Source organism: Engraulis encrasicolus, chromosome 4 (genome assembly GCF_034702125.1).
Source record: "Engraulis encrasicolus isolate BLACKSEA-1 chromosome 4, IST_EnEncr_1.0, whole genome shotgun sequence".
Classification (NCBI taxonomy): Eukaryota; Metazoa; Chordata; class Actinopteri; order Clupeiformes; family Engraulidae; genus Engraulis; species Engraulis encrasicolus.
The window spans coordinates 38,751,658-38,769,827 of NC_085860.1; the positions used below are offsets into that span (position 1 = coordinate 38,751,658).

Genomic DNA, 18,170 nt, shown 5'->3' on the forward strand with positions numbered 1-18,170 from the left:
TAAAGGCGAGTAAGAGCAAGGCAGTTCATTCCCATCACCTGCCCTTGAAGCGCAAAACGGTCCTCCACCGTTTGTTGGCCGCGCTAAAGTGGAAAAACCCTCCTGTCAACAACTAACTATGCCGGTCTGCAGTGCAGTGACCATTTTTTGGATGAAGATTAGGCTACAAGAGGAAAAGATATTTGATCCATCAGGACGTCTAGTGACTAGGTCCACAAACAGGCTTAAATTGGACGCAACCCCCTCTGTGATCAATTTTTACAACGTATGGCAAAGTATGGTAACGTAACTTTGGCCCTGCCAAAACTGCGCTGCGCCTGAAAAGACGACAACGGCGCACTCATCTAGTAGAACAACTTCAGGCAGCCTACGATAGTATGAAAGACAGACTAAATGCTAAATTAATCACCAAGGGTAATAAAAACATTGTGCAATTCCATGTTAGATTTGTACACTTGCATCTTTCCAGCTATCGCCCACCACAGTTGTTAACAGGTTTTTATTTACTTGGGGTGGGTTAAGATTAAATGTCGGGCGATCGCTACCTCCATCTATTATACCAGTGTTTCTCAACAGGGGTGCCGGGGCACCCTGGGGTGCCGTAGGGCCCCCTCAGGGGTGCCGCGGAAACGTGGCTGATAAATAAATTATATAACATAAAACATATTTGTCAAAATTGATAAGTTAATGTTAGTCAGTGGAATCTTTGATCTGCCATTTACACACAATAAAGTAAATATTGGTCACCCCAGCTGCAACTTTGAACGTAGGTCGTGCTACTAGGTTGTGTGTCTCCAAATGTGTTACATTCTAAGCTTGTGTGGTATCGGATGTGATGCTATATGGCTACTTGGTTTGGGGTGCCTTGAAATTTTCCATGAATTGAAAGGGTGCCTCGCCTAAAAAAAGGTTGAGAAACACTGTATTACACCATGCCCGCTAGTGGGCGTGTCAGGATACATTAAACTTCCAACCTTTCTTTAAAATTTTAGGCCACAGGCTTGGGTGCAGTTATTTAATAGTTGTTTGGCTTTCAGTGGTATAGTACCATAGCCTTTCTACCTATATAAACCCTCTCTGATAGTACCCAACCCAACAAATCCATAATATGTAGCCTATATTTAGTAGACTTAATGTCTTGTTGCATTACACCAAATGGCAAACCCAACAATTTTTAACCAGTCATTTACCCTCTATATTCATCATCATTAGAGGATAGCTTATTTCCCATTCAAGTATCAAATCTAACATATAAAGATAAGTATAACTACAACTTCACAAAGGAAGAATGAAACATTTAGATTATTTTACTACTGAATAAAACACACACTCCTAAAATAGATCTACACATTACACAGTATATCACCTTAGTATAAAATCAACACAAGCAAACAAATGCCTTTGAACTGCAAACATATTCTTTATTTCTGTAGGTCAGGCATACATCCATTAATTTTGAGGTAGACGGTGAAAGTACTACTGAGTGTGACATTCTGCAAGAACATCAATTAGGCCTACCTAAAACCGTGAGTGTAGGCACACAGACTGGACACAATACCACATTCGGAACTTACTCCCTCCTTGACACCAACTCAGGCCTGGTGCTGGCACAGGAGACTGTGGAGGTGACGGAAGTAAAAAATAAATTAAAAAAAAGCTATTGGTTGGAGGTAGAGGGCATGGAGAGGTGCCTATCACAGCTGAAGGAGCATGGTGTGTCAGTGTCCGTGTTGGCTACAGACTTGCTCCACATCACAAATGTTCACGAGTGGACCTGTGGAGAAACGATGACAAACTGTGAACATGCACCTTACACAGCTGAGGAAGAAAGAATGCATCCCTGGTTACAGCCTGACTCAGCTGCTTTGAAGTCCTCCAGAAGGTGGTTCTGGACAAGGTCCTCCTGAAGAGACTGGAGAAAACAATTCAAACACAAGTTCTCAAAGGGAGCACAACACTACATCACCACTCCCAGGAAAGTGAACAAGGACTATAGTTTTAGGAAGGACATTGTGTCAGGTGTAGTCAAGAGGTGCAGATCTGTTTCCATCCAAGCAGCACTGCAACAGTCAGACCCCGACCCAGTGGTCACACTGGCACAGCACAAAGGTGTTGTAAAGCCTGAGAAGGCCTTTTCAATACGAAGGCATCTCAGCCGATTTGCACCAGGAGCTCCTAAATAAAAACAAAATCACACACAGGATCGATAAACAATCACAATACAAAACAAATGATACTTACATGGTTTCATTAATGTAATGTGGGCTAATATAATAATTCTGTCACATTCCAAATGTTAAGTGCAAAAGAATGTGGTTCAAATTGAAGTGTTTGAGGTATAATATAGTTATTATTTGATTTAAAAAGAGTATTCAAATCCATGATATTGTGGCGATGGGTATAGGTGCCGTACAGTATGGTGGTTACAACGCAGGCTGGTATTGGCATCCTGTTTCTCCTCCCCAGGTGTCCTCTTGCCCAGAGAGTGAACTGCCTGTATGCCATTAACCTGTACAGACTGGAGAGAAAAAGTTGAATCAGACATCTTAGGTTTGATGTGGTGTTAAAAGTTTAATGCAGGGTTCACATGTTAGATCTATAATAATAATAATAATAATAATAATTAATAATAATAATAATTTATAGCAATAACAACAATAAGGCTTAGTCCCTTTTCTTCACTCCATTCTACATAATGGTCTACATTTAATCATGCCATTTACAGTTTGACTGGTACACTGACATTAACCCAACCCAATAAGTTCTTGGTCATAGCCTAGGGCAGGTGGTGCAAGGAATGATCACCCAAAATGTAGAACTGTGTTTAACAGCTGTTTGAGAACAAGCGGCCACAATCACCATGGACATAATAATAACCCTCCAAGGCAATATTGTGTACTAGGCCTACTTTTCACCATGCGCAATTCGGGGATGTGTTCTCTGGATATATTTAAGCTATAACTTATCCAATGGGGAAATGCGCAGTGAAACGCAGGGCTATTTATGGCTGAGTTGCAAGCTAGAAGTCGTTTTGTTGCTGTTTTTCGAACAGCAAGGGGAAATAGTTGAAAGATGGAATTTGATACCGGTGTAAAAGACTAACTTGGGCGGTAACAACAACAATGTCACTTTTAATCTGGGGCGTATTCATTCAGACCAAATTGATAGACTTTTCGTTTTGACCATTCGCTGTGTTTATATCATCTGGAGTGTCCTACGGGTGGGACCCAGATAGTCTGTTACACCGGTCAAGTTTGCTACAAATGGTCGACTTTCGCTCAGGCTAAATACTATCCCTCGCTCAGTACAAAATCACTTTCACGGACAGTTCAAGCAGTTGGATACAAGCAACGACAACGCCGAGTTACTATTTAAGGTCAGTCTCAGTTAGCAGTGTGCTAACTAGAGACTAGCACAAATGCAACGTCTAAAATTGCAACACAGGACACATGGCACACACACGGACTGTTAGCCGTCCGTAGTCAATACTTATAATGAAAGCATTTATAACCAATGCAATCTAACCACGCGCCATATGATGTAATAACAGATACTTTTCCGTGTGTAGGCCTATGTTAAATGAAGCAAGCGTAGCTATTTACCTGCTGTTGATGGGCAGCTTCAGTGGCTCCCCTCGTACCTCTCGTAGTGACAGCATCGCCACTTCCAATACGTCGTTTTCAAGGCAGAAGATGCTGAACATCTGAGACATGGTGATACACGCCTCACCCTCGATCAAATGGTCCAAATCAGTCTCAAGGCAACACCTTGACTCCCACGACGTGCACATGGGCTGGCAATGATTACACACGCACCAGTCAATGTTGCCCACCCTGCTCACACCTCCCGAAACCGATTCGCATAGCCCTAGTCCTGCTTCCATATGCCCAGTAGTGGCAATGCTACGCAGTTCCTTCACTATTGGCTCGAAAGCATAAGCCATTGGGTGAAAGCCGTGGGATTCGCTAAATCTCTCCACTTCATCCTCCATAGTTTAGCTAAGTTTTTAGCAGGCTACGGGTGAGCAGCAGCAGAGCACAGTATCCCAGAGTAACCGAACCAACCAACACAGAGATACCGGAAGAATTTTGCAACACACCCGGTGATGTCATAAACAAGATGGCGGCGAATATTAATAATGGCCTGCATAACTAATGTATCCGAAATGTCTTTTTTTAAATGATCTACGATTATATTGCCATCATTTTCATCTCTAAATAAATTAAAACTATACTTAACTTATATAAAACGCTATAAATGTAATGTTTCATGTCCACTTTAATACTTTTTAGTGCGTATACACATGTAGAGGTTTGGGTTGGGGGTGCGCAGCCTGTCTTGGGCACAGGTAAGGGGGTCCTTCAAGAAAAAAAGGTTTAGAACCACTGATCTACTGCATGTGGTGTGTGGAGGGTGAGTATCTTGTAGTATAGTGTGGTCTAATATACCATGTGGTGTGTGGAGGGTGAGTATCATACAGCGTAGTGTGGTCTAATATACCATGTGGTGTGTGGAGGGTGAGTATCATACAGCGTAGTGTAGTTTAATGTACCATGCGGTGTGTGGAGGGTGGGTATGATGATAGTGTAGTAGTCTACTATACCTCCAGGAGTTGGTCATGATAGTCATCTACTACATGTGGTGTGTGGAGGGTGGGTATGATGTAGTATAGTGTGGTCTAGTATACCATGTTGTGTGTGGAGGTTGAGTATCATACAGCGTAGTATATTGTAGTCTATGTTAAGGAAATTAATTAATTAGACGGTATACAACGACGAGACCATGACAAGCAGATCAGAGTACAATGGGCTTTCGTGAAAGGAGAGAGAGATTGAGATGCAGAGAACTTGCTCTTTGCGTGGCTTCAGAACTCTCTCTGTCGTTTTTAATGAGAAGAAGACACAGGAATGGGAAATCACAAGGGTCACACAGTTCAGCGAGGCGAGCAACTCCCCTACCCTCTCATCAGAGGCAGCCTTGCAGGTGTTCTCTGGCAAGAGCGCACACCGAAACAGAGTTGAACCTAGAAACATAGAGAAAGATGAACCAAGTCTTAGCTGCATGTTAGAATTATTCTTACATCTAATCTACCATATGGTGTGTGGAGGGTGAATATGATGATTGTAGTAGTCTACTATACCTCCAGGAGGTGGTCAGGGGTGAGTTTCTCAAAAGAGAAGTTGTTAGCCTGTTAGCAACTTCGGTAGTTGCCGATGGGAAAATGCATTGAAACCAACAAAGTAGCTAATGTAGTAAGCAACTTTGGTTTTGAGAAATTCACCCCAGGATAGTCATCTACTACGCTGTACCTGTGGTGTTAAGAGGGTGAACCAGGATACATATCTATTGTCCCTACCTGTGGTGTGTGGAGGGAGAGTCTGACATTGTGTACTTGGGTCGTCTACTATATGTATAGCGTGCGTAAGTATATAGTGAACATGGTATACCACAGTCCACACAACACATAGGTAGTAGTAGTAGTCTATACAGTAACTATCTAGTAACAGTAACTACGTAACTATCCTGGGTCACCCTCTAAACGCCATATGTACAGAATGTGAGTCTGATACAGTGTGGTGTGTAGTGGGGGAGTTTGATCAAGTGTACTACTGGATGTGATAAGTGGAGGGTGTGTGAGGGTATAGTATACTCCATGTGGTTTTGGGAGTCTACTTTGGTGTTCTAAAAATGTGTTATTAATCCTGAAGGAAAGCAAGACCTCCATGACATCTATTACTCATGCTGTGTATGTGTGAAGAGTGAGTGCAGTGTAGGCTCTGTGGTTTGGTGTGTGAAACTTGTGTATCATTTGTACAAATTATTTCATGGTTTCAAGAATAGGACCCCATGTTGAATGTTTTTATTTATTTATTTATTTTAGAAAGCCCCCACATTTGCTTCAAAGAGTCCCGATCAAGCCGGTGCTTGTTAACACAACACCACCAGTGACACAGTTGATGAACCGCATTAAGCATTGACTCGGCACAATAGCTGAGAAAATAAAAGCTGAGACTATTGACTCGGTGACAGAAAAAAACAAATCCCAGATCAGTTCAACCACTTGAATTCCCAAGCAGAACGCCACCACGGAGCACGAGTATGCCCTTACTGCAGCCGTCCACTTGCATTAGCGCTCTGCAAACCTCATTGTGCCGCTCTGTCAGATTGATTTAAATGCACGTGTGCAAATCAGGACCTGATCGACGCCGCTGCCATGCCGAGAGGAGAGAAATGCTGCCGTCAGCACCGCAGAGCACTCAGCTGTAAAGCGGACGGCCTGTGCTTTAGCTCGCTCTTCCTTCTTTCTTCTCCAGCTCCCATTTCTTTCTGTCTTACCCACTTCTTTCTTTCTCTCTGTCTTTCTTTCGCCATCTCAGTTTCTCTCTCTCTCCTTGCTCTCTGTCAACAGAGGACTTTCTCTTTCCTACTCTTTTGCATCCATCTCCATGTTTCTCTCACTCTTGCTCTCCATTAGTAGGTCACTGTCTCACGCTTTACTGCTCTCTTTCTCCTGTTCTTTCTTTCCTTCGTTCCTTCTCAGTAGGCTGTAGACATACTGAGAGCAGAACTGCTGAGTAGGCTGGGAAGTGATTTTCCTCCAGAACTGTGCCGCTTGATCGAGTCTTAACGTTGCTCTCTGTCTCTCTCTCTCTCTCTCTCTCTCTCTCTCTCTCTCTCTCTCTCTCTCTCTCTCTCTGTCTCTACGTCTCCTACAGTGTGTTACATCTCTGCCATGACCCTGTCCTGCATCGTTAACCTGGCCATGATGATGAGGTCCATGGTCCTCCACAGGTACGCACGGCCGCCACAGGAACACCAACACCACAGACAAAACTAACCTGCTAAACGTTTGTGTTAAAGCAGCACTGTACTAGAAATGTTGGTTGTGTCTCATTTGAGCTACACACTGTATATACTGTATAGAGAGACGAGACATTCCTGAAAAGTTGCTTCAGTGATGGAGTACATCACAGTATGAGAAGAGGTAAAATGAGACTTAGCTCATGAGGGAGGATTTTTCCTCTTCAAGTTAGTAGCCTTTTTCGCGCACCCAAAGTCATTTATTTTTCTCAGAAAGTTGAGCGCACCCTCTGATAAACTTGAAGACGCTAAAGCATAGGCGTAGCCAGGGGTGGGCCTGGGTGGGCCTGGGCCCGCCCACTTGACATCCAAGCCCGCCCCATTCACACTTGACAGTCAACTGTTGCCTCATTGAACTATAATTAATGGCATAGCACTGAGCGATAATTAATCATTTTGTCAAAAGTCTGGTTCATCTTCTGTGATTTCTATGATTTCAATTTCAAAGTATCATTTTTGAGCGCAATATTATAATATTTACCTACACGCTTTTGGGTTGGGCCCATCCGATTTTTTCTGGGCCCACCTGTTTTATTATTTCTGCCTAAGCCCCTGCGCTAAAGTATGTCACAATAGTGAGGGGGACAACAACAACCTGTTTATCATGTACGTTAAAGCAACACTGCAAAGCTTTTCTCTTCAGTTGCCTTAAAATTTCAAGAGACAATAACAGAGAAAGACATTCTGCTCCTGGAAAAAGGGGGACAAAATCAACTGGTTAATTATTTGCCTTTATGTTTAGAGAAAAGTATAGCTTTTCATGTATAGACACACCGCCCAAAGCTCATACCACTAAGTTACTGTTTTTTGAAGAGTCTGCCTAAAATGTAGCTGCTGCAAATTGAGTTGTGTGATGCACTGACAGATTTGTTGTTTTTCTCTGCACTGTGCACTTGGGACTCCTTCCAATCAGCAGTTGTCCACATGTAGACACCTGAGCGTGCACACGCACACGCACGCACCACGCACACGCACACGCACACGCACAGGCAAGCAGACACACACACACACACACACTGATATGAAGAGAGTGTGTTTTAACGACTTGCTATTATTACCATAGATAACTATTGTTGAAGCTATAACTGCCTCAATTATCCTTCTAAATGAAAATGGGCCCCATTACTGAGAAATAATAGCATGTCAAATTGCTGTCTACGTTGAATTGTAGCCATTTAATTCAACACGTTTCTCCCTAATTTGAATGCAAAGCACAATACACCTGATATTTCATTGTGTCCCCAAGAATTGCTTAAAAACAGATCCTCCAATTCATTCCCATTTTCCAGTCTTTGTCCATTCTCCCTCTCCGATTAATTCTCTCACTCATTCATTCAATATTTATTTTCCCCACACATGCTTTCTTCCCTCCTCCTCCTCCTCCCTCTCTCTCACCCTCATTCTTTCTCTTCTCTCGCTCCCTTGTTCTCTCTCTCGTTCTCTCTCCCGTTCTTTCTCTCTCTCTCTCTCTCTCTCTCTCTCTCTCTCTCTCTCTCTCTCTCTCTCTCTCTCTCTCTCTCTATCTCTCTCTCTCTCTCTCTCTCTCCATTTATTTACCTATATAACTTTTTGTTTTTTGTGATTCTCACTCCATGGCACTTTTTGTGCTTCTGTATTCCAAGAATTTGTAATGAAGGTGTGTTGAAAATTCATTTCTTTCTCTCTCTCCTGCAGAGATAACCTGCGGGGCCTGTACAGGGGAGATATCTATAATGTGTATAACTGCCAGAGGAGTATCCGGCCGTCGCGGCCCGCGCTGGTCTGCTGGATGGGCTTCACTAGCTACCAGGCTGCCATGATCTGCCTCAGTGAGTAGACCCCTGCCCTATGGCCTCACAGGAAGTGCTCACAGGGCCATGATCTGCTTCGGGACTCACTAGTTTCATGCCGTCTCGGCCGGGATGGGCGGGATTTGGGTTGTGTGTAGTCGTACACGAGACCTGAGGGTGGGTGTGTGTGTGTGTGTGTGTGTGTGTGTGTGTGTGTCCGTGTGTCCATAAGCATGGCCATTCAGACGGCAGTGTTGTAGTCATGTACCATTTGGTGTGCGTGTGTGTGTTTCCATAGGCATGGCCATCCAGACGCTGGTGTTCTTTATCTGCCTGATGTTCGCTGTCTTCCTGGTCATCATCCCCGTTCTCTATGGACAGAACCTCATGCTCTTCCACATCATCGCCAACATGTGGTGAGGCACCCTATTGGATAATAGTAATAAAAAAAACATTCACTTAAAGGTGCACTGAGTAACATTTCTTGCAGTTTCTTTCCAGGATTCATGCTGCCCGTTCACAAATGTTACCTTTTTCATTAGCCTTTTTACATAGTTGCAATACTCTGTCCACAATCCTACATAGTGCACCTACGGTAATAGATGCCTGATGTTCATTGTGTCTTTTTAAATCAAGTCATTGGTTATTTTCTTTGTTACATGACTGAAACAAAAGAAAAGCTAATGAATAGAAAAACATTCAAGGCATAAAGTCAAATAGAGCACAAAATAAAGTCTGCATCACCATGGCTCCTATCATTTTTTTTTTTTTAAACGAAGACGTTAAAGATCCTGATAATTCAAAATTGTATATCATTTGAGTCTCCGTATTGGCACACACCAAGTCTACTGGGAGATTTATTTTTCTAAATATTAGTTTATTTATTTTTTTATAATGTAACATTTTTCCAAGTAAATGTTGGCTTTTCACCAATTGCCATTGGCTGATTTACAATTTACATCTGCAGTCCTTGCCAGAGCAGAAGTAAACATCCAAGACACCAGAAAAAGATGTTCACTTAAAAGAAATCATAATCACATAGTAATGCTCTTCAGATGGCACATATTTGTGCAATAAATACACAAACACATACTCACACTCACTCTCACACACACACACACACACACACACACACACACACACACACACACACACACACATACACATACACATACACATACACATACACATACACATACACACACACACATTAATGGTTTAATTTGGGTCTCATCAGAAAGATAGCATTACAGATCCAAATAGTGCTGGAAGCGCGCTCACACACACACACACACACACACACACACACAGCATTTGGCAATATAATTGTTATTACTACCTTACTGCCCATATTCAAGATACTGTGGCATCTTTATAGTAATAACTCAAGCCTTCGCCCTTGGAATGCATTTGACCGTATGCCACCCAGAGTGAACTGAGAGCTCTTGATGGCCACTTTTGGCTCCCATCCCTATTGATCGAACAGGCATCATAAGTGGCTCCTCTGGGTGTGTAGTGTGCTCTCCAGTTCTCTGTAGATGCCTGAAACCTCTCGTCTCTCCAAATATATTAGAATGCACAACAAGTTTCCGTCCCATACGTTTCAATGGATTGGAAGCGTTTTAACTATCGATTTGCGATTATAATACAGGATTTCTTAGTGAAATTGACAATCAGAAACATCAACTGAATGTCACGGCGGGACATGTTGTTGAGTAGGTGTTTTTGATTGGCCATTCCATCCAGTAAGATCCTAGATTCTGGTTGCTAATTGACTGTTCAAGGGATTTTAAGCCGTTTCAACTATGATGTGTCCCAGGTTTGTACAATCATTGGTCCCTCCCCATTTCGTTAATGTATCTTTTTACCCCATCTTGCATCCCCAGGCTCCTCTGGTTTTCTTTTTTATTATACTTTATCATATTCATTCAGGCCTCAGTCAATTCATAGACATTTTCATAATTTTTTTACTCCCCTTTGTGTGCATTTCACCATTTCCACCGTGAATAGACTAAACGAATTACATCAAATAAGTCATATTCATAATAATAATAATAATAATAATAATAATAATAATAATAAATAAAATATTAATTTAAAAAAATGTACCCCTACAATACAGGCCCTTCTGGTTGATGCTCATCGTGGCTGTGATCGCCCAGCACCTGGCTGCCAAGTTCGCCTTCATCAAGAGGGTGTCTGGAATACGAGACCTGCAGAACAGGTGAGGCTACATGGAGGTACAAAAAAAAAGTGTACAAAAAGGACACCATTCGCTCACTTCAGGTCTTTTTTGTGTAAAGATTTCTTTGACTTGCAAGCTTTCAGTCCTAGATCTTAATCAGGCAGATGAAGGTCTAGGACCGAAAGCTGGAAAGTCAAGTACGCAAAAAAGACCTGAAGTGTGTGGATTGTCTAATTTTTGTACAGAAATTTCAACTGAATACGGCACCTTCTAAACAGATGAGTTTCACCTAAAAAAAAGTGTAAAAGTGCACGCAAAAAACAATTGTCACATGAGCTGGATACAATATGAATGTATTTAAAGGGAAAATATGCACCCCAAATGCTTCCCTTGCTATGATTGGTTACATACCACTATTCAGACGTACTGCCATTTCGACATTGACGTTCAATTGTCGGAATGGCGGTATCAATTTTTCAATGAAACCTCCCACCATTCCGACACTTTTTTTTTCCACTGCCCCTGATACAGCCCCAGAGAGATTATGAATCTCAGTTGATGAAAAGTGATGGCTCATTGTTGTGTCACTTTGTCGCAGCCGTATTTCGTTTTGCAGTGTAAAACTGATTCAGTGTCTCAAATGGCATTGTGAACTTAAGGAAAGGAGAAGGAAATGAACATGTTGTCAGAGATTGTAGAGTCTATTTCTCACATGGCAATATTGCTTGCTGGCAGTGAAACGGTACAAAATATGCCAAATGCAGATTTCGGCACCATACACGTAGACAGCTCCAGACACACCGTTGAAGGTGTACGCTCGTGTGTGGTCAGCTCCCCACAAAAGTAACGTGGTGTCTGAATGGCGGTATGAAAAAGTGTGAAGGTGTGTCAGAATGGCGGTATATCGGAATGGCGGTTGCCCCCCGCTATGATTTGGTTGATGAAACTTGCATGACATTTCTACTAAACTTTGTGAGGTGAGAGGCTCATGACCTTCCCAGTGACCATGACCTTGACCTTGACAATGACTTTGACCTTGCATTCTTCTGAGATTGGCAGGCATGGCCACTCGTATAGGCCCGGCTTAGATCGGCACATTGTGGCCAGAGCCTCATCAGCAGCTGTTTGGATTAGATTGCTCACCTCCTCAGTCTTTCTTAATCCATAACATATTCTTTCTTTTAAAAAAATATTTTTGGGGTTTTTCAACTTTTATTTAGACAGGACAGTGAAGAGTGGGACAGGAAATGAGTGGGAGAGAGAGACGGGGGAGGATCAGGAAATGACCCGGGTCGGGAATCAAACCCGACTAAGCCACAGCTGGGCCCTAATGTATTCGTTCTTGGCTGATTTTCACTGCATGCAAACGTTTGACAGGTTGCCTTTGCCCACCAATAGCAAGTAACACTAGATTGCTCCCATTTTGTCCTGGTACTTCTTTGGATGTGCTAACGTTCTTTCATTTCTGACATGCGTCTATGGGTAGGCTACAGTATGTATTTATCATGCATAAATGCTTATGTACTGACTGTCTGCGTTTCTCTGCAGGGGTAGTCTGTTCCTGATGTCCTACCTGCTGTTCCCTGTCAACGTGCTGATCGGCGTTCTGCTGGGCGTGTGGCGGACGGTCATCTCGGCCCTCTTCAACATCCTCCACCTGGGCAGGATGGACCTCAGCCTCCTCAACCGCAACGTCGAGGCCTTCGACCCCAGTCAGTTCCACTCATGGCCTGCTGCCTGCCTGATGTATCAGCCCGTGCCTTTCACTTAGGCCCATTCACATTAAGCAGAATACATATGTAAACGCATAGTAGTGTATCCGTTTACGCCTCCCATCCCCACTAACACGACGAAATCAAACACGGTAAACTGAGCTGAAGTGGAGAGATCAGAGAATGCTGGCTTGGAACTTTCCAATGCCATGACACCATTTCTGTAAACGACAAGTGTGGACAGAGATTTTCTGTTCTACGGATAGACAAATTTATATTTCTCCTCCTTAATGTGGATGGGGCCTCAGTTGTCAAAGCAAAATCAAAGCGAAAGTGAATTGGCACTAGGTGGCTCGACGACCGCCACTGTTGTCATAGAATTGAAGACAGTATATATAATGAAATGCGTAGAATAAGGTGGAGTAGAGATAAGAGAATTATTCATATCTTCTGTCTCTGGATTTTTATTACAAAATCATCAAGCTTCTTGGTTAACATTACATAGCACAATTCAATATTTCTGGCCCCTTCAAATAATATCACACAAATAATGCACGTACTGCATGTCCATTGTATGATGCTCTTATGCTACATGAGAGATGATGAATTCATTTCAAAACACATTTTGGATGTGACACATTTTGAGGTGAGAAATCGGTAGAATCCTCTCAGAGTTAAAGCATCCTAGTTCCCATCCTCATGGTAGCACTTTTCACTACTGTTGCTTTTTATATTCATATATTCTACCCATTAAAAGAAAATATTGGATTGCATAATGTATCCAAATGGCTGCCAAGTTACACAAGCAGGTGTCTGTGCACACGTTTTAAGTGCTTTCTCTGCGGCTGAATGTTATTCAGATGATTTCCAAGCCTGTAAATGCCACACGGAGCGATTTCCCTGCAATTTCTGCCTGGGGCATATCACCCGCGGGTTGGTGGGGGAAGCCATGAGATTCACACCCAGCGAGTGATTGCTTTTGATAGCAGCGCTGCATATAATCTCAGTGCAGATTGCGTTTTTTCTCTCTTTCTGCTCTCACCATGGCTCTGTCTCGCTGTCTGTCTTTCTTTTGCTCCCTCTCTTCCCGTCTGTTTCTCTCTCTCTCTCTCTCTCTCTCTCTCTCTCTCTCTCTCTCGCTCTCTCTCTCTCTCTCTCTCTCTCTGCCTCTGTATTCCTTCTGTATCTCTCTAGAAGGGGTGACATTTCACAAAGACATACAAATACACATGCACAGACACGCACAGTTTTCCTCCACTTTTATCAAGCTATATCCCAACCCCTGCCTTCACTGTCTTCACTCCCCGTATGGTGTGGCATACCCTGCTTAGTTTTAGTCACTTTGCCATTCTCACACACTTTTACCAGAGAGAGTAGAGAGAGAGAGGTTCCATTGGCCCATTGTTTCCTGGTTCTATTATGGCCCCCCTTTAGGCAGACCTAGGCAGACCTAAGGACTGTTCTATTCATTGTAGGAGCATTATGACACGCCCCTTTAGGCAGACCGGAACCTGGTCATGTTAGGTGCCCATAGAAACCTATTATGTTGGCATATCTCTATAGAATATCTCTGCTTTTACCCTGTATGTTTTTCTTTACCTTCATGTATCTGACTGGCCCCTGTCTTCCGTGTGCTCTGCAGGCTACCGCTGCTATGCGCACTACCTGAAGATCGAGGTGAGCCAGTCCCACCCAGTCATGAAGGCCTTCTGTGGGATGCTACTGCAGAGCTATGGCCAGGACACAGGCCCCCGCACCAGGGACGCGGAGGAGGGTAGGGATCACACTTACACACACACACACACACACACACACACACACACACACACACACACACACACACACACACACACACACACACTGTGCCAGGACACAAGCCCGTGCACCAGGGACGCGGAGGAGGGTAGGGATCACACTTACACACACACACACACAGACACTCACTCACTCACTCACTCACACACTCACACACACACTCACACACACACACACACACACACACACACACACTCACTCACTCACTCACTGTGCCAGGACACAGGCCCCCGCACCAGGGACGCGGAGGAGGGTAGGGATCACACTTACACACACACACACACACACACACACACACACACTGTGCCAGGACACAAGCCCGTGCACCAGGGACGCGGAGGAGGGTAGGGGATCAGACACACACACACACACACACACACACACACACACACACACACACACACACACACACACACACACACACAGTACCAGGACACACCGCCCACCAGGGACGCAGAGAAGGGTAGGGGAACACACACACACACACACACACACACACACACACACACACACACACTGTGCCAGGACACAGGCCCACGCACCAGATACCTTTTGAGTGTGCAACAACAGAATCAATTACAGATGGTGGTGACGAGGCACTGAATCAGCAGAGGACCTTCAGATTTTGCAGCAGAGGATCATCAGATTTTGTATCAGATTTTTAATCTTTTAGCATCCCCCACCTCAACCGCCAATGCATTTTGATACAAGCACCGATCTCCCTTGAGTGTGTGTGAACAACTGTCAGTTGTTTGGCAGAGATTAGCGTTGGGATTACACAGATGGGCCTGGCTAATTGACTGTTTCATATTTATGCTCCTCACGGGCCTGGTGTAAAACCCAGTGTGTTCCAACTGTGTGCATAAGATTATGTGAAACCCTGCTGTTGATGCATTTTTATCCCCCCCTTTGCATCATCCTCATCAGTTGGGTTACAATGGTGTGGTGCTATTTTTTGTGAGTGATGCATTTTACGTTTGTTGTTCCAAACAAATGTGATGACATGCCACCTTGTCTGAGAAACGCATTTTATTCAGTATTTTGTGGTAAGTACACTGTATCTAGATTCTTAACACATATGTTGATGTATGTATGACCCACCCCCAATTTAACATGCCTCAGTTTGTAGTGCCACCTGAGACGTCAGATATTAGGGAAAATTTAGAGATAAGTTACAATCACCTAATCCTTGAATCTGACTGACCTTTTGTTGTAAAGAAACGCCACAGAACATTTAGGTAAACTTATTGAGTACTTTGGGTTATGTTTTCGTCTCTCTCCTTAATGTAATTGAAAGACATGTGATGTTCATAATTATTGCTGATGAGCATTGTGTCGTTGGTTTTGTGTGCCCCTAATCGCAGGAATTCAGTTGGTGCAGCAAGAGAAGAAGCAGAATAAGGTATCGAGCGCACGGCGCGCGCGTGGTCACTGGCAGCTGCTGTACACGCTCGTCAACAACCCGTCCTTGGTGGGCTCGCGCAAGCACTTCCAGCGCCAGACTTCGGGGAGCTTCGTCAACGGAACACTGAATCGCAGCGGCAAAGAGGGACAGGGCGGCGGCGCTAACTGAGCTAGCTGCCTCTGCCAAGCCCAACGGTTTAAAGTACCCAGCCTGACACTGCACTCCTCGCCACACGGCCGTTAGTTTCCCACGCGTGTTGGCCGTTTGTGTGTGCGCCCCTCCAGCCATATTGAAGATGCTAGTGTTAGCTGTCTGCTACTGCCTATGTACACTGGGTTGAGTGCGCTCTGAGTGAGTGTGCGCATAGCACTGTTCTGAAGAACAACCCCAACTCTAATACACGGAGCACGGGGTGGGACGTTCAGTCAGGATTTTTAGAACTTAAGCGCCACGGGGCATTTACAGGCATTTCTAAATCGCAGACTGTAATTTGTTTGTCAATATGTGTGTGAGTTTATGAATGGATGGGTAAACGACCTACAACTGTGTCTGTAGGGGTGGGTATTGGCAAAGGGTTCACGATTCGATGCGCATCACGATACACATGCCACGATGCGATTCTATCACGATGCATTGCGATTCATGTACTACTGTGATGCATTGCGATATTTACTTCAGTAAATGTGTAAAATACAGCTTATTTGTCAGTTGCTGTGTAGCTTTCATAAGTCAGTTAATTCTATTTAAGCATTTTATCATCTGGGAGAGAGCTTACATCACAACAGAAATATTACCTACTCTCTACTGAACAAAATCAACCCGTGGCAAATAGAATTTTATTGTTATCAAATAATCAATTGTCATGAATCCATGCAGTATATTGAGAAAATAAGTATCACGATACCTTGTCATGAATCGATGCATTGTATCGTGAAAGTAAGTATTGCGATGCATCGATTCGACGATTATTTTGCACACCCCTATGTGTCTGTGTGTGTATGTGTGCGCGTGTTGTGTTTGAGGTTGATATGTTCAGTGACTAGCAACTTCACTTTCCTGAAATTGATGAAGCACTGAGTTCTTCTCTAACCAGCTCTGGAAGGTTAGAATATTTATGAATGTACAAAGTATTCTATTTTGAAGATTTAGCTGATGTTAATTTGAACTGCATACAATATTACAGAGTTAAGTGAAATGGTCACACATTGTGGAAAATAAATAAATAAATATAGCTTTTTTCATCTGTAGTCTACGTCTTGTTAAATGTATGGATTTCCCCGAAATGTCTAACTGTGAAATTCAACACTGGACCTTCCGCTCTCATCTCCACAGGTGTCTTCTCCTTTTGATATCATTTTCATTGTCTCGTTGCTCGTCCTCCTCTTTCGCCAGACCTGTCTCGCGTTGCCTTTGAATAAATCGAGTGAATTTATTTGTGATTAAAAATATATATGTGTAAACAAAAAAATAATGTTTCATTATTTGGTTGAATGAATTAACTTCAGATAATTAAATAGAAAAAATGCCACCTCGGTGGGTCTGAGGCTTAGATCTATACTAAGCAATAGAGACAAAGGGCTATCAAATGTTTTCTTTTGAGCTTGTGGATCTGAATGTGTTGGTTTGTTTGCAAATGTATCTTTTTGTTGCACTGCCTCTTACATGTTAGGTTCTCACCCATGTGTTATTAATTGCTCACTGCACACCTTATTTCCGCATCTACCGCAGATTTTTTTTTCAATCGAAAATGTCTGCCCCCGTTTGCATTCATTTAATTTCGTAGCCCATGTTGGCAACGACCCATTGCTACTTTTTCTATAACATTTATTTTGATATGAATCGAATTTAAACTATTTAGGCCTGCATAGGCTAGTCTATCTGAAATAAACATGAACAATGAACTAAAATAAAAACATTGAAGTGCGACCAGCATCTTCTGGCTCTAGGAACAAAGAGCCACTCCAGCGTTATAGTCTAGGTTCCAGAATTAAATATTTTTTTAGCAAGTTTGTAGGGTAATAATCACAATACAATGACGAAAATTACACCTACTTAAATGGAAAAAGCACCATGGTTTAATTTCTTTTAATGAAGTTTTATTAAGGTCACGTACATAAAATCATATCAAAATTTTAAAAGGCTTGGGAATTTTTACAACATTGTCTTACAGTTGGTCACAAAACAAGTCACTATGCGTCAATTTACAGAACACTCGATATCCCCAGGCGCCCACTGCGCCACTGGTGACAGTAGAAATCGGCGATTTATAATCATATAAAAGAGAATTCCTTTTCATTTGATGGGCTTACATCACATATCAACATGTAGGATATCTATCGTCCTATTTTCTAACGAACACACATTAAAATACTTATGTGTGACATGCCACGAACAAGTATCTCAAAGAGAAAGGACACGTTCAG

The 18,170-nt window shown here is 43.0% G+C and overlaps 1 protein-coding gene across 2 annotated transcripts in view; it reads left to right on the forward strand.

The window, feature by feature from the left end:
- stra6 (signaling receptor and transporter of retinol STRA6) overlaps positions 1-18,170 on the forward strand; it is a 54,316-nt gene that overhangs the window by 20,404 nt on the left and 15,742 nt on the right. The window contains exons 11-17 of one of the 2 annotated variants that reach the window (XM_063197388.1): positions 6,717-6,792; positions 8,536-8,669; positions 8,929-9,046; positions 10,753-10,854; positions 12,364-12,527; positions 14,170-14,301; positions 15,707-17,206. In XM_063197388.1, the coding sequence (XP_063053458.1) occupies positions 6,717-6,792; positions 8,536-8,669; positions 8,929-9,046; positions 10,753-10,854; positions 12,364-12,527; positions 14,170-14,301; positions 15,707-15,915 (935 nt within the window). In that variant the 3' untranslated portion in view covers positions 15,916-17,206. Of the gene's footprint in view, positions 1-6,716; positions 6,793-8,535; positions 8,670-8,928; positions 9,047-10,752; positions 10,855-12,363; positions 12,528-14,169; positions 14,302-15,706; positions 17,207-18,170 lie in introns of those variants that run through there. The other variant, XM_063197389.1, reaches the window with a different exon arrangement.